The sequence below is a fragment of the Oenanthe melanoleuca genome, chromosome 15 (assembly GCF_029582105.1).
Source record: "Oenanthe melanoleuca isolate GR-GAL-2019-014 chromosome 15, OMel1.0, whole genome shotgun sequence".
Lineage (NCBI taxonomy): Eukaryota > Metazoa > Chordata > Aves > Passeriformes > Muscicapidae > Oenanthe > Oenanthe melanoleuca.
The window spans coordinates 5,404,185-5,418,128 of NC_079349.1; the positions used below are offsets into that span (position 1 = coordinate 5,404,185).

Consider the following 13,944-nt stretch of genomic DNA (forward strand, 5'->3'; position numbering starts at 1 on the left):
TTCATTCTCCAGTGGTGATGTTTACATTGGCAGGAAAATGAGGAGCTGATTGTTTGTGCTGTGTTTTTTCCCCAGGTAAGCTGTGCATCGAGCGCAGGCTGTCAGCTCTGCTGTCGGGGTTCTGTGCCTGATTTCAGCGGTGTTATCCTTCTCACACCTCGCCCAAGCTGATTGCTTTATTCCCAACAGCCTGTGCTGGGCTGGGAAACCATTCTGGCAGTAGGACACCTGGAGGATGGACTGCTCACTGTTCTGTTTTTGGACGTTTTGGGAAGCTGTTCCACAGACTCAGATTCCTTTGTGGGGACGTGTGACTGCAGCAAGCACAAATACTTCCCTGCCCAAAGGCCTGGGTGAAGACATAGATGATGTGGAAAGGTCTCCCTCGTTGTCAGAGGGGGTGAAGGATAGAAGTCTGCTTCTTCCCAGCACTTTGAAGGATTAGACTGCTGCCTATCCCTCTTGCTAAAGAACAGGGTATTACAGTGCTGTGTCCATTGCAGGCAATGGATGTGCTGAAACCGCTGGCTTCAGTTGATGTCCGAGTGTGTCATTCAGACATAAAGGCCAGTCTGTGTACTTTCCCTTCCCAGCTGAGAGCCACGCATCTTCAAGCTCCCTGGCAACTGGAGGCTCCCCTCCACTCTCTCCTTTGTCCTTTCTCCTTGTCCTTTCTCCTTGAAGTGCTTGGAGAGGAGGGAGTTGGCATTGTCAAGTAGCTCCCAGCTCTACAGACTTGCTGAGTGAGGCAGAGGATGTGAAGCTGCTGGGAAGCTTGGAAATCTCATGGCTGCTGTGTGGGCTCCCTGTCTGCCTGCCTGGATGGGCAAACAAGGCAGGGAAAGGGGCTGTGCAGGAAACAGGAGGGCAGCAGAAAGCATCACACTCCTGTGTTCGCAAGAAGCCAAAACGAATCCGTTCCTCGCTGGGTCCCCTGGCCGTGTGGGATCAGAGGGAGAGACTCGAGGCTGCTGAGCTCGGCCTGCCAGCACGTACCCACCTGGAGGAAGCACTAGCTCTGTCCTGCTTTCAGCTGTTGGCTCAATAACCCCTTCCCTGGAGCCCCCCAAACTGAAAACACTAGCTTTGTGAATCAAAGGAGCACTTTACACACTATGGGAACTTTGAGAAGTTGACTTTGCATCACACAACAACCCAGGAACATCACGACTGTTAGGAATGCTGTTCTTTTTATTCCTTTCCTTGCTTCCTGGTTGTTTCATTGCACTACGTGTGTGCGTATATTAATATGTATTCCTGAGAGTGAATATATATTGATATTGACATGGTTTGTGTGTAACTGTACGTATTTAACTGTACTGTATCTCGTGAGTGTGAGGCAAAGAGCACTGCAGAGTCTGTGCTGTTCCTCCTCCACACCAGGCAAAGCTGACTTACAGTCTGGCAGTACCAAGATTTGTTTTTTATTTAAATGTTCTTTTAAGGACAGTCATTACGAAGCTCCATGCTTTTTAAGAGCTGAAGAACAGGCGTTAGGATCCCACACTTGGAAACGCATTTTTAAAGAAGTGTTATTTGCTGCTTTGTTTTTGTTTGTTGGTTTGTTTTTTTTTTTGTTTTTTTTTTTTTTTTTTATAAAGAAATCCCGTAGCGTTCAGTTCCATGTTCAGCATTTCTTTCAAGGAGACTCTGTAGCCAAATGTGAGTGGCTGGAGTTGTGGCTGAGGCTTTGGGTGCTGTGAGCATGTGTGTGAGAGGGGAGCTGCTGCCTTCCATCTGTCTGTGAGAGCACGAGTGTGACGTTCCGGAGCCGTGGCAGTATTGTGGTAGCGCTGGGCAGAAAAGCATCTTCGAAAGCAACTTGAAACCTCAGGCTTAGTTTTTGGGGATCTAAAAATATTTTGCACATGGTGGTTAAGTCCTCATTGCTTTTTTTTTCCTCTCAAGATTGGCACGTTCAGTGTGATACTTTACAAGGGTTTCAGGAGCAACTTCATGGGCTTTGGAGCTGGCACTGCATTTGGCAAACATGGGTGTTTCTGTTCACAGAGCAGAAGTGCCAATAAAGAAATTTAAAAATATTTCCAGTTGCCCCGACCAGGGAAGCTTAAGTGTAGCTTTCACAAATGCTTCAGTATTTGGCTCACAGTCTGCTGCTTCTGTGGCCGTTTGTGCTTGTGCCTGGGAAAAAAAGGGAAAAAAAAAAAAAAAAAAGACAGAAACAACCAACCCCCCCAGCCTGATGTGGACAGAAATGCTGAGGAGACCCAGACTGCTTCTGAAAGGCTTTGGCCAGCTGTGCAAAGGGCTGTGCTGCAGCACGGAAGCACCAAGCCAGGACTGACTCTGCAGTACCAAGCCCTGCAGCCCAGAGCCTCCAGCACAGCCCCCAGGGGCTCCTGGCCAGCAGAGGCCCAGCCCTGGATCCACATCTCTGCCACTCCCCAGCGAGCCGTGTGTGTGGCAAGCTCAGCACTAACCTTCCAGCTGTGCTTCGTTACTTGAATGTATCAAAATCGTCCACATTCAATGTATACAAGTATATATTGCTCCAAAAAAGAATTAAAATTGTGGTTTACAGACCTACAACCGGTATATATGTATGTGTTTGTGTATATACATGCAAGGCTGTGTGTGTGTGTATGTGTGTGCATGGGTAGAGATACACACACAAACACAAACGTGTATATATATGTTTTTTTTCCTCTCAATACTTGAAACTTAGCCACTGTGCTTGAATTAAAAAAAAAAAAAATAAAAAAATAAAAAGGCAACAAAAAAACCAACAAAAAACCCCCCACAAAATAACCCCAAAAGTAGGGGAGGAAAAAAAAAAAAAAAAGAAAAAAAAATGAAAAATCTGATAGGTGATTTATTTTGCCATCACTTTGGTGACTTTCTTTTTTATCTAACTGCATGTAGCGTGAAACCAACTTTTTTGGTGAAAAATATTTATTGCTTTGTAGACAATAAGGTATGCAAAAAAAAGGAAAAAAAAAGAAAACACCCCAAAAACCAACCCCCAGCCATTGCTGAAGTTGCTAGTGTAGTCCACCTGCTATTGTCATGGCTTTGTTGCTGTTGCAGTTTGTGTCTGGCGTCTTTAATAGATTTCAAGAAACCTCAGTCTGATTACAAGTACCTTCAGGGTTGTGAGAGCGTATGATGATGTTCTTTATAAGGTAATGCTTGATACTTTGTCAACATTTTTTATTTGTGTTTTGTGTGACTTTTTTTTTTTGGGGCTTTAAATTGTACAACACCGATTTAAGACAATAAAATTGATTTGAAATTGTTAGTGGCCTGTTTTCAGTCCCTTATTATGCCAGTTCATGGGGCATCTGAGTGAGGCCTTTCTAATGCTTGTAGTTCTACTGGGCTCGACTTTTGGGCAAAAAAAGGGTTTTTTGCAGTGCCCTTATCACAGCAGGTGAAGCTTGGGGCAGAAAAGCCACCTTGCCTGAATCTTGCCTGTGAATTTGGGAAATTTGAAGCCAGTTGCTGAGTAGGAGCTGTGGTTCCTGATTTCTCTGTCCATATTACCTGTCCTCTCCTCCTGCAGTGGTTAGGAACTGTCACAAGTTGATAGCAGACCCCTCCCCAGCCAGTTGGATTACATTCCAGCTTAAATTCCATCCATATTTCAGTATTTGTAGGATTACACTGTCAGAATCAGCAAACTTGTTGCTGAACAAAAAAGGGACTTGAAGTGTGATATCATTACAACATTTGGGTATTTTTAATTAGGATGAAATATTTTCCTGCTGTGTTTATATGCATTGCAGTTTTGTTTTTTGAACAGAGTAGGCACATGGCTTAGAATTCTCTTGTAGCTTTGCAAAAAAATCACTGAACATGGCAGAAGGGACAATGAGGATGCTGAAAGTGTTGGTCCTGACTTCAGATGCAGGATAGGTTCTGTCTGGATTGGAATGCTCTAGAAGGGAAAGCTAAGCCCTGCACCTGGGATGTGGGAGCGGTGCTGAATTTAGTCTAGTCCTTCCATTCTTGCAGAAATTTCAGCAACACAGCTGTAAACCTTCAGAAGCCAAATACCTTAATTCCACCAAACATTTCCCAAAACTCCACTTGCTGAGCTCTGTGTGTAATTGTTGCCTGTGAGCATCACTGGGGAAAGTCCTGCCCACCAGGCCCTGTGTGATGCAGCATCACCCCACAGTTACTGCACAGTGTTGTTTTTTTGTAAGAAAAATCTTATTACAAAATCATCTTTTACCATAATCTGGAATTGTTTTTTTCTTGCTCTGCCCTATTTATAACCTCTGTTTCCTGCCCCTGCCTTTCCCACCCCAGGGAATTGCTCTGTGAGAACGGTCCTGCCTAGAAATGCTGGGCTCTTGTTGATGCTGACTCACATGCAGGGACAGTGGATTCTTTCTACCTGCACAGCTGCAGCACCATCAGTGCTGGGGACAACTCAGAAACTGCACTTCTGGTGCTGCAAACGTGGTGGTACAACCTGGGCAAGACCCCAAGGCAGCCCTTGGAAAGCTGGTCAGAGCTGAATAATTACAAATGCTGCTGTTTTTTAAAGTTTGACACTTGAGTTTTTGTTTTTTGAGTGTTTGGGTTTTGTTTTGTTTTGGTTTTTTTTTGTTTCTTTTTAACATATTTCCCTTTTGTAGAAAACCCTTGTTATTTTTGTTCCTTGCAGAACAAAAATGGGATAATAGTACAGAATATATACATGTAAAAGTTTCTGACGCTAAGGGAGGGGGGTTTCTTTTGAATCTGCCCATTAAGAATTTCAAAGGTTCAGGTGAAAACACTGTAGGCACATGAAAGGTGAACCACTGTGTGTCACATGCCAGTGTAGATGGAGAACTCTCCTGAATCCATGGGACTCTTTCACAGGCAGCAGAGCAAAGGGGGAAAGTGCTAGCTGGGAAAACTTCAACAACAGAAATACACAGTCTCTTCTAAAAGCACTGAACCATGGGACCTGGACAGTTCAAAAGCACCAGTGGAAATTGCACAACTTTCTAGATGTTGACTGTGACGTCATGCTGCTGTTGATTTTAGGAGAAAACAAACCCAAGCAATTCTTCCAGGGCTTTTGGCTTTGTTCCTGCATTTTATATTTAGTTGTTGGTAAGTACGTCAGCAAAAACACACTCATTCAACTCTGAAAGATCAGAGGTGACAGTGACATCAAGGAAGCAGAAACAGTGGGTGTGTGTTGAACCAAGGCCATACAAAGATCAATTATTCTGCTTCCAGCTCTTTTAAAGCTTTATTTCACGAGGAGTTAACTCCTTCACAGCATGTTTGAGCTCTCTGGTGTCTAATTTGATGTTGGCTTCTCTGCAGTGGCCCACTGTGCCTGGGCATCTCATGCTGCAGGGAGGGGAAGGGTTGTGTGCAGGGAGACAAAACCCTGGCATAGCTCTGCAGGGCAGGAGCTAATGCTCTCCTGAGAAATGCTAGCAGTTGGATTTATTTAGATTTATTTCCATAAATGTAGCACTAAGCATGGGTGCCATTCCCTGGGTGAGGAATGGCACGTAGTGCAGCGATGCAAACTTCCCTGGGACATTTCTTTCTAAAAACAGCCTTTCTAGGGACAATCGAGTCAGAACCACCCCCCCTTCTGGGAGATGAAACCTGGCAAGGGATTTGAATGCTTTTAGAAAACATGTTAAATAGTGTATTTCTAAGCATATGTCAAACACAGATTTCCCCTTACCATGGACAGAGTGTAACCAAGTTCCCAAATGTGCACAGTTTTTCTCCACGTTTCCAGCTAATGACCAATACACAACTGCTGGGGGGAGCAGAATAAGGTGCTCTTTGTCCCTTGAGTTCAGCATGTCACCAGTTCCCAGTATGGATCTAAATGGCTTTTAACTACAACGTGGTATCTCCTGAACTTCTAGTGCTGTGCAGCAAAGCCTTTAAACTCACTAAATATCAGTTTAGCAGTTTTTTCCTTCCCTTTAACAGAAAACAATTGGAAGGAAGCATCTTTCACAACACGTTTTCTTGGAGCCTTTTTTTATTGATTTTAAAGAAATTTTACTTCTCTGTGAATTGAAAATAAATACCCTTTTCACAGCAGGCCTTGGGGAGGAAGATGAGAAAGTCGCTTGGGTGACATTGCCAGAGCAGAGCAGGAGCAGGCTGCTCAGGGAGGGGACAGCCAGCTGCAGTGTCATGGGCCCTGCTCAGCCAGCCGGAGGGGACAGCCCGCAGTGTCCCTGGGCTGGGAGGAATGGCAGCAGTGCCAGAGGGGCCTGGCAGGGCCAGCTGTGGGGCCAGGGCTGGGCTGTGCTGTGGGACACGGCGGGGAGGTGGCGGTGCGCGCTGCCAGAGCCCCATCTGCAGGCGGCAGCGCACTGAGGAGCGGCACCGACAGCGGCACGAGAATTAAATGAACTGCAAAAAGCACACGGCAACCCCCCCTTCTACAGCCACTCCTGCCCGCTCCACACAGCTCGGATGTCTGTGAGGCCCCCACGGTTGGTACCTGCAGAGTTTTGACCGTGCTGATTTCAGTGCCCAGCGAACTCGGGACCTCCTGAACGAGCAGCAGCAGCTCTGGCCAGTCACTTCGATTTCTCCTTGCTTTTGATAGAAGTGATAAATAGAATAGATAAATTATACATAGGTGTTTCAAGATAAAATAGGTAAGTTTAAAAAAGGAAGAGCTAGTGCATGCTGCGGCAAGTTAAGAGTAAAGCTTGTGCTGCCTGTTTTTGAAGCTTCTTGGCAGCTCTTAGAAGGGGTAAGGAGCTGGGACACCAAAGCCTTTTCCCTCATGGGATATCCATGCAAGCCTTTCTCCTATCCCATCACTGTTTTCCATATTGACTGGCACCTTCTTCCCTCTCTCACATTTACTGAAATGAGCCAAACTCAGAAATCAGGGCAGGGAAGGAGGAGGAAGGGATGTGGTGGACAGACAGGCTAATTGCATAAGCTCCACTTCCTAAGGAAATGAGGCAAAAAAAGATTCAGACACCCTGGTTGCAGAGATATAGAAATTTGTATTCCTGTTTCCCTTGGCAGCAGCACTACACTGTGACGGGCTCTGTTTTATCACTGCTCTAAGCAAAGTGCAGCTGGGACCCTATGATAAATCTTCCCTTTGCTCCATCCCACTCCTGAAATAACTCAGAAGTGTCAGTTCCAAAAAGGACGTGCTGCATTTCTTCCCCTTATTAGCTGAAATAACAGGCCTGTGATAATCTGGCCCGCTTAAAATTGTCAACCTTTCCTTGTTCCATCTGAATGGATAAATGGAGCTCTCCTACAATAATCTCACTACGTGCCAGGGAACCCACGTCTCCACTGGGTAGCTCCATCCTACAGAGCACAGGAGCAAAAAACTACTCCAGGTGCATTTTGCTTTTTGGGAGGTACATGCTGTGGCCTGGTAAGGGCTCCTGTAGTGCTCAGCTTGCCCATGAAGTGCATCACTGCAGATAAAACTTGCTGCACAAAACACGAGGATTTTGCTCAAGGATTGCTTGAGCAAGCTGGATGGAGGAAAACCTGAGGGAAAGTGGAGCCAGAGGTGCCCATGCACACTGGCACAAAGAGAAGGTGTGTGGAGAAGGGACCAATGTGACATCCCTCTGGGAAGGGAACCGTGAGCTTTTACTGCAGACCTATGTGCCTTGTGAGCTATTCCTTCGCCTTGTCCTCGCCTCTCTGGGACTGCACTGCTGTCAGCGCCTGCTCCCCATGGATAAGGAAAATTGCGCTGCTTCACTTACACAGCCACGGAACTTTAGTTTGCCTTTCTCCCTGCTTTTCCGCGATTTAACTGTATGACAATTTTGGGGTGTGTTGGCCCCGGAGAGCCCGTGTGCGGGAGGTGCGGCTGAGCAGGGTAATACCCTCACCCTGGTCACTGCCAGCACAGGAGCAGGGCGGGCTCTCCGGGCTGGGAGCCCCGGAGCAGAGCTGGCTGCACACGCCATCCCTTTTTCCATCCGAGGGCCACCCGGGAAGGGCTGGCTTTGCCGCACGGACCGCGCTGCCCTCAGCCCGCCCCCTGCCCTCACGGCGCTGCCCTCACGGCTTCGCGCTCCCCGCCGTGTCCCCGCGCGGCCGCCGTACCGCGCACGTGTGCGTCCCGCGCGGCGCCGTCGCTGCGCAGCGCCCGCGTAAGTGGCGGCGGCGGCGGGCGCGGGGCTGCGGGCGGGGCGCGGCTCTCCCGCCCGGGGGCCCCGGGGCGATGCTGCGGTGGGGGCTCCGCGTCGTGAGCTGCGGCCTCTCCGCCCCGGGGAGCGCGGCGTGCGCCGGGCCGTGGCGACGGCAGCGGCAGCGCAGCGTGGGTACCGCCGGGCCCCGCTCAGCGGGTCGGGCCGGCTGGGCCCATCGCCGCTCGCCCCGCCGGGTGTCCGGCAGCGCAGGCCCTGCCTGCCTCCTCCAGGGAATGCTGAAACTGCCTAGGGAGGGACAGGGGTGCTTACCCTTCCGCCTGTTCATGCGCTGTTCCCCTTTGCGGCCCCGCGGGATGGAGCTGTCGCTTTCTGCCCGAGTTTCGTGCCATTCATGCTCGTCCCATCTGCGGTTGTTTCCCCTTCAGGTTCTTACAATGGCTGAGGATTTGATAGCAGCGGTTGCCAGCCAGACAAAGAGACTCAACAGCAGCAGCGAGGTTGTTCAAAGGCTGGAGGAAAACGGGCATCAAAACAAAAGGTTGAAGAGCGATGCAGATGAGGAAGATGCAGAGGATCAGAATAAAAAGTTACCCAAGAGGAAGATTGTGCTGTTGATGGCATATTCAGGGAAAGGCTACCATGGCATGCAAGTATGTGGTTTAGCAAAGCAGCATCTCCAGCTTACTTTTCGTTTTGGGAGTCTGTTAGGTTTAGTCAGAGTGTCTCTGTAGGGAAACTGTTGAGCATTTGCAGTGTGAAATATCAAGGCAGGAACAGTGTATGAATGGGTTCAAATGGCTTGGTAGTAACTTAATTTTAGAAAGTCAGTGGTGCATCTGTGATGATTCTAGGGACAGTGCTTTGTCATAGCACCAGACCTGCCTGTGCAGGGTGGTCTGTGGCACGGAGCTGGCAGCGAGAGGGTGATCCTGCTCCATCTGCTGCTCCTCACCATGTACTGCAAGCTCCATACACTAATAGAATACTTCAAAAGCTCCAGGGCATAACTGACAATCTTGCACACAGACAGGAGAGGGAGCTTTTCATGCTTATACCACAAAGGAGGTTTTTTCACCAGCAGTAGACCTCATGCTTACAGGCACATCAGGTGAACTGAGCAAAAGAACCCAATCTGAATTCTAGAACAAAAATTTGCAAAGGCTGTGTTTGAAGCAGCAGCTGTTAACTTGCAGGCACTGAGATAGTATTGGTGCTGTTTCATGCAGTTGAAGGAATCATCAAAAACCTCCAGAAGTGCTGCTCAGTGAAATTAGAAATGAGCCTGACTTGCCACTACAGTAACAGCTAAATCAGAATGATGTTTATTACCACTCTGATAAAATGCAGTTAGGTTTGTTAGAGAATGGCTCTTAGGGCTGTGAAGGGAAGACTTTAAAAGAATTTAACAGCAATGTTTGATTAACAAAAATTCCATCTTCATTTATTCAGTTATTGTCATTTGTTCTTTTTCTTATGTTTGCTACATATGACTCCTTAGAGAAACGTGGGATCTTCCCAGTTCAAGACAATTGAAGATGACCTGGTCTCTGCCCTTGTTCAGTCAGGATGCATCCCAGAAAACCACGGGGAGGATATGAAGAAAATGTCTTTCCAGCGGTGTGCTCGAACTGATAAGGTGAGTTGGGCAGGGCTGTGCTCTCCTGAGCTCTGGGGTTTGCACACCTCTGCTGCTGGGATGGACCGGTAAAGCATTGTCCAGAGAGAGATCCAGCAGCAAGTGCTATTCACAGTGAATGTTGCTTGAAACTTCTCCTTTTGTCCACTATTAAATTAAAGTACAAGCAAATAAACTTATTATTCAGCTACTTCAATTCTGCAAGTGCTATCCTAGAGTTTCCAAAGTACATGATTATGTGGCCTATTTTTATTATTTTATTATGTGACCTATTTGTTATTATTATTTTATTTTGTTACCTAGTTTTATGGTTTTTACAGGGTGTGTCTGCAGCTGGACAGATTGTGTCACTGAAGGTCAGGCTAATAGATGACATATTAGAAAAGATCAATAATCATCTTCCTTCTCACATCAGAATTCTGGGTAAGAACACTGAAATGGGCAGAGAAAGTGTTTTCAAGGAGAGCTTTCTCCTGCAGAAGGTCTTTCCTTTACCATTATAATTTTACATATAAGGGGTTTAGTTTTAACACACTTCTATTAGGTTGAAATCGGGGTTCTTTTGAACAAATCTATTTTTTGCTTGTATTTTGTTTAAAAAATATTCTTGTTGGTAGTAGTGAGATCACAATCAATCTGTGATTCAAAAATGTCACTTTTAAATCCAGGCCTGAAGAGAGTCACTGGGGGATTCAACTCCAAGAACAAGTGTGATGCCAGAACCTACTCTTACATGCTGCCAACGTTTGCCTTTGCCCACAAGGACCAGGAGGTGCAGGAGGAGCTTTATCGGCTGGACAGAGAGACCCTTGAAAGGGTCAATAAACTGCTGGCCTGCTACAAAGGGACACACAACTTCCACAACTTCACTTCTCAGAAGGGCCCCAGGGACCCCAGTGCCAAGAGGTACATCATGGAGATGTGCTGTGGAGAGCCCTTTGTCAGGGAGAACATGGAGTTTGCAGTGATCGAAGTGAAAGGGCAGAGTTTCATGATGCACCAGATCAGGAAGATGATTGGGCTGGTGATAGCAATTGTGAAAGGTTATGCTGCTGAGTCCATCATGGAACGCAGCTGGGGAGAGGAGAAGGTCGACGTCCCCAAAGCCCCAGGACTTGGGCTGGTTTTGGAGAAAGTGCACTTTGAAAAGTACAACAGGCGTTTTGGGAATGATGGGCTGCATGAGCCACTGGAGTGGACAGAGGAGGAGGAGAAGATTGCTGTTTTCAAAGAGCAATACATCTATCCTACCATTATCAACACAGAAAGGGAGGAGAAATCTATGGCAAACTGGCTAAACACCCTCCCCATTCATGACTTCAACTCATCTGCTGTTGAGATGCAAACTAACAACAAAAATTCAAAGGTAATGACTGAAGCCATTATTTTACAAATGGAAGCTGTCAAGCTGAAATGTCTCTTTCCCTTGTAGCATTTTTGTTTTCCATAAAATGCCGTGGAAATGACAGTCATCTGGAATATGAAATGGGTATAATTTTTTCTGTCTTTGTGCACTTGATGATAGTGGAATGAACTGTACAAAGCATTGTTTTGCAGGGTTTTACAGGGAGTCATTGAGGAGGGAGGAAGGAAGGCTTTAAGCACAAGCAATTTGCATAATCACAAACTGGCAGCAGAAATTATGGACACACTGCCAGCCTTTGCTGTTGTGAAAGTGTTTGAGAGTCTAGATTTCAGGCTGACAATTTAGCTTTAAATACCTTTTGCTTTTTGTATTCTCTGATATTTGACTAATTCTCATTTTGTTACCAGATAAGGTTTGGGACCAACTCTTTAAATTAATCTGCCATGAGCTCAAAATAAGCCATCAGAGCAACTTCTGAGTAACTGGGATATTGTGGAATTGGATTTGTGTCTACAGGAACCCCTCTGAGCTATAAGGTGCAATACAACAAAGGTGCAGAATATATTCTTGCCAAAAAGAAAATTTCTGTTAAAGGCTGGCAAGTCCTTGAAGGATGAATGATGGGCAAGGCTAAAACTTCTGTGTAGTGCAACTCAGAAGAAAAGAATGGTCTTTTTTCATTTAACAGTGTTCCTAAAATTAGCTTTATTTTGTGTAGCTGTTAGAGAATGTTTGGTTTATGTCTCTGCCATTTTTTGCTTGTGTTCAAGAAAGAGTTTCATTTCATAATATAAGACCTACAGCTTTGTTGAATAGCACAAGCAAGATGATACCATAAGTTTCTCAGGGTTATTTTTGTACTTGTAGTAATTTTTTTCCTGAATTCTAGATACATGAGAGGTGTGTTTGTGACAGGAGGTCACAGCAAAAGCTGTGTTAGTTTGGTAAATGGGGTCCAAAGAGACCGTGTGGCTCTGAGTCCTTTACCTGGTGATGTTGGCAGGACCTGGTGCTGCCAGGCTCCCAGTCCCTGATGCATTCCTGGAAGGAGGCAGGTTCTGCTCTCTGCAGATGGACCTGACCAAGTTGGGGTTTGGCATCACAGTTAGCACAAGCTGTCTGGGAAGGATAAATAAGACATGATATGACAGACTCTGCTGAGATTTTGCAGGCTGTTTGCACTTCAGTGAGCTGTGCTTGCTGGTATGAAGTCAACTGTGTGAGTGTCTTGGAATTTGTTTTGTAGTAGGATATTGAATTGCCAGTGTTACATTTGTGGGATTCGGTGTTTTCAGCAAGTGGTGGTGAGGGGAAAAAAAGAGTAACTACAGACATATAGTCTGTATTTATGTGCTATGCTAGCTTCTCTGTATAAAAATACTTCTATATCAGTCATATCAGTTAAAACACTTGCTTTAAAAAAATACATAAACCTCCCAAATTGCACCATATTGCCTTACTCCTGGAGGAGTGGCTCCCAGAGAACTCTGACTTCAGTCTCCCTGTAAGTTTTTAACATTTGTAGTTTTTCCTTGGTACTACTTTGTGCAACTGACTTCACTTTTAAACAAGTGTTAGTGAGCCCTGGCTTATCTGCAATACAGGATGGACATTTTCTGCAGCAGACAAAATTCTCAAATCTTAGGCAATGTAACAAGCTTAGCTTTTGAGGGACTTGCATAGAAAAGCACTTAACTTGTCTCACCTGCATTTATTTTAAATATCAGTGTTTCATGTTACTATCCCACTTTTTCATTTCCCACATACTGCAGGTTGTAATTACAGAGTTGTAAATGTAAGTGAGAAGAAATTTCCTCTGCTGGTAATTGTAATCCAAAGTGCATTTTTGTTACAAGCCACCACAGATGTTTACTACAGTAGATGGGTCTAACCATGAAGTTGGGATCCAGGACTATTTTCTTATACATGTGGAGAAGTTAAAGTCAGTATCTTTGATTTAGATCAGTCTGTGGATGTAAATGCAACACTGAAAAGCATTTTGTGTTTTGCTTTGCAGAAGAGCAGCGATCTCGAAGCCAGCGATGGTTGTGGCGATGATTCTGACTGAGCCAGCGAGTGGCTGGATGTGGGACCCTTGCTGCTTGCAGTTCCCTTTGCCTACAAAAAAGTGGCCTTTCTAAATTCAAGAGTCCAGTGAAATAGGACTTGTGTGCAGCAGAAAAAAACAGAAGCTTTTTATACCACTGACCGATTCACCTGACTGATATACTTGAAAACAGTGTAGTAGGAAAGCAGCTTCCTAAAAAAAATCTTGAAATGCAGGATATCTTAATTGCTATTTGAATAATGTTTTTATTATGTTTACTTGGAAAATAGTATTTTAAATATGTATAATCTCTACATAAAGATGGGGAAAACAATTTTAATATACTCCTTTTTATTATGAAGTTTTGACTTCATGAGCTTTTGATTTTTTTTTTTTTAATAATTTACCTTTACTTAAACTGAATCACTAAGCTTTTATTTTTTGTGTCATCCATGGTTTTCCTATGGAATAACATGCATGACCCTGAGATTAACTCAGTTACAGTGTGGTGCTAAAAATGCCAAGGTTATGGATTCAATCCCTTTATGGACCATTCACTTGGTGATTCTTGTGGGTGTCTTCCAACTCAGAATATGCTGTGATTTAGAAACTATGGATTAGGAACTCATCATGCTGACTGCTGTGAGCTCTTTTGGTTTTGAAACAAATTTTTGTGTTTTCTAGAGCCTTGCAGGTCTAAAAGAAAAGACTCCTTACTTAGTGAGAAAGCTTCAGTTTGGAACGTGGACTGACCCATACATTCCAAGATGAGACCTTTTCTGTGGGAGGTGCCATCCTCCCA

At 45.3% G+C, this 13,944-nt stretch overlaps 2 protein-coding genes across 6 annotated transcripts in view; both read left to right on the forward strand.

Moving 5' to 3' along the window:
• Positions 1-2,755, forward strand: part of ULK1 (unc-51 like autophagy activating kinase 1) — a 75,525-nt gene extending 72,770 nt beyond the window's left edge. For all 3 annotated transcript variants that reach the window (XM_056504393.1, XM_056504394.1, XM_056504395.1), the window contains exon 29: positions 76-2,755. In XM_056504393.1, coding sequence (XP_056360368.1) covers positions 76-131 — 56 coding nt within the window. In that variant the 3' untranslated portion in view covers positions 132-2,755. The remainder of the gene's footprint in view (positions 1-75) is intronic.
• A 5,274-nt stretch (positions 2,756-8,029) lies between these two features.
• PUS1 (pseudouridine synthase 1) lies at positions 8,030-13,503 on the forward strand. Of its 3 annotated transcripts, none has more exons than XM_056504523.1 (6): positions 8,030-8,093; positions 8,519-8,743; positions 9,592-9,729; positions 10,050-10,152; positions 10,398-11,095; positions 13,113-13,503. In XM_056504523.1, exons 2-6 carry the CDS (start codon positions 8,528-8,530, stop codon positions 13,161-13,163), a joined length of 1,206 nt encoding a protein of 401 aa, XP_056360498.1. In that variant the 5' UTR covers positions 8,030-8,093; positions 8,519-8,527; the 3' UTR covers positions 13,164-13,503. The 3 variants fall into 3 exon arrangements, with proteins under 3 accessions (XP_056360498.1, XP_056360497.1, XP_056360496.1); XM_056504522.1 differs by lacking the exon at positions 8,030-8,093 and adding an exon at positions 8,100-8,260; XM_056504521.1 differs by lacking the exon at positions 8,030-8,093 and having other exon boundaries at positions 8,100-8,743.
• The last annotated feature ends 441 nt before the right edge of the window (positions 13,504-13,944 follow it).

Coding starts and splice junctions, on each gene's coding strand:
- PUS1 (XM_056504521.1), top strand. CDS start 8,165: ATGCTGCGGTGGGGGCTCCGCGTCGTGAGCTGCGGCCTCTCCGCCCCG. Junction 9,730..10,049: donor GGTGTGCTCGAACTGATAAG/GTGAGTTGGGCA, acceptor TGGTTTTTACAG/GGTGTGTCTGCAGCTGGACA. Junction 11,096..13,112: donor CTAACAACAAAAATTCAAAG/GTAATGACTGAA, acceptor TTTGCTTTGCAG/AAGAGCAGCGATCTCGAAGC.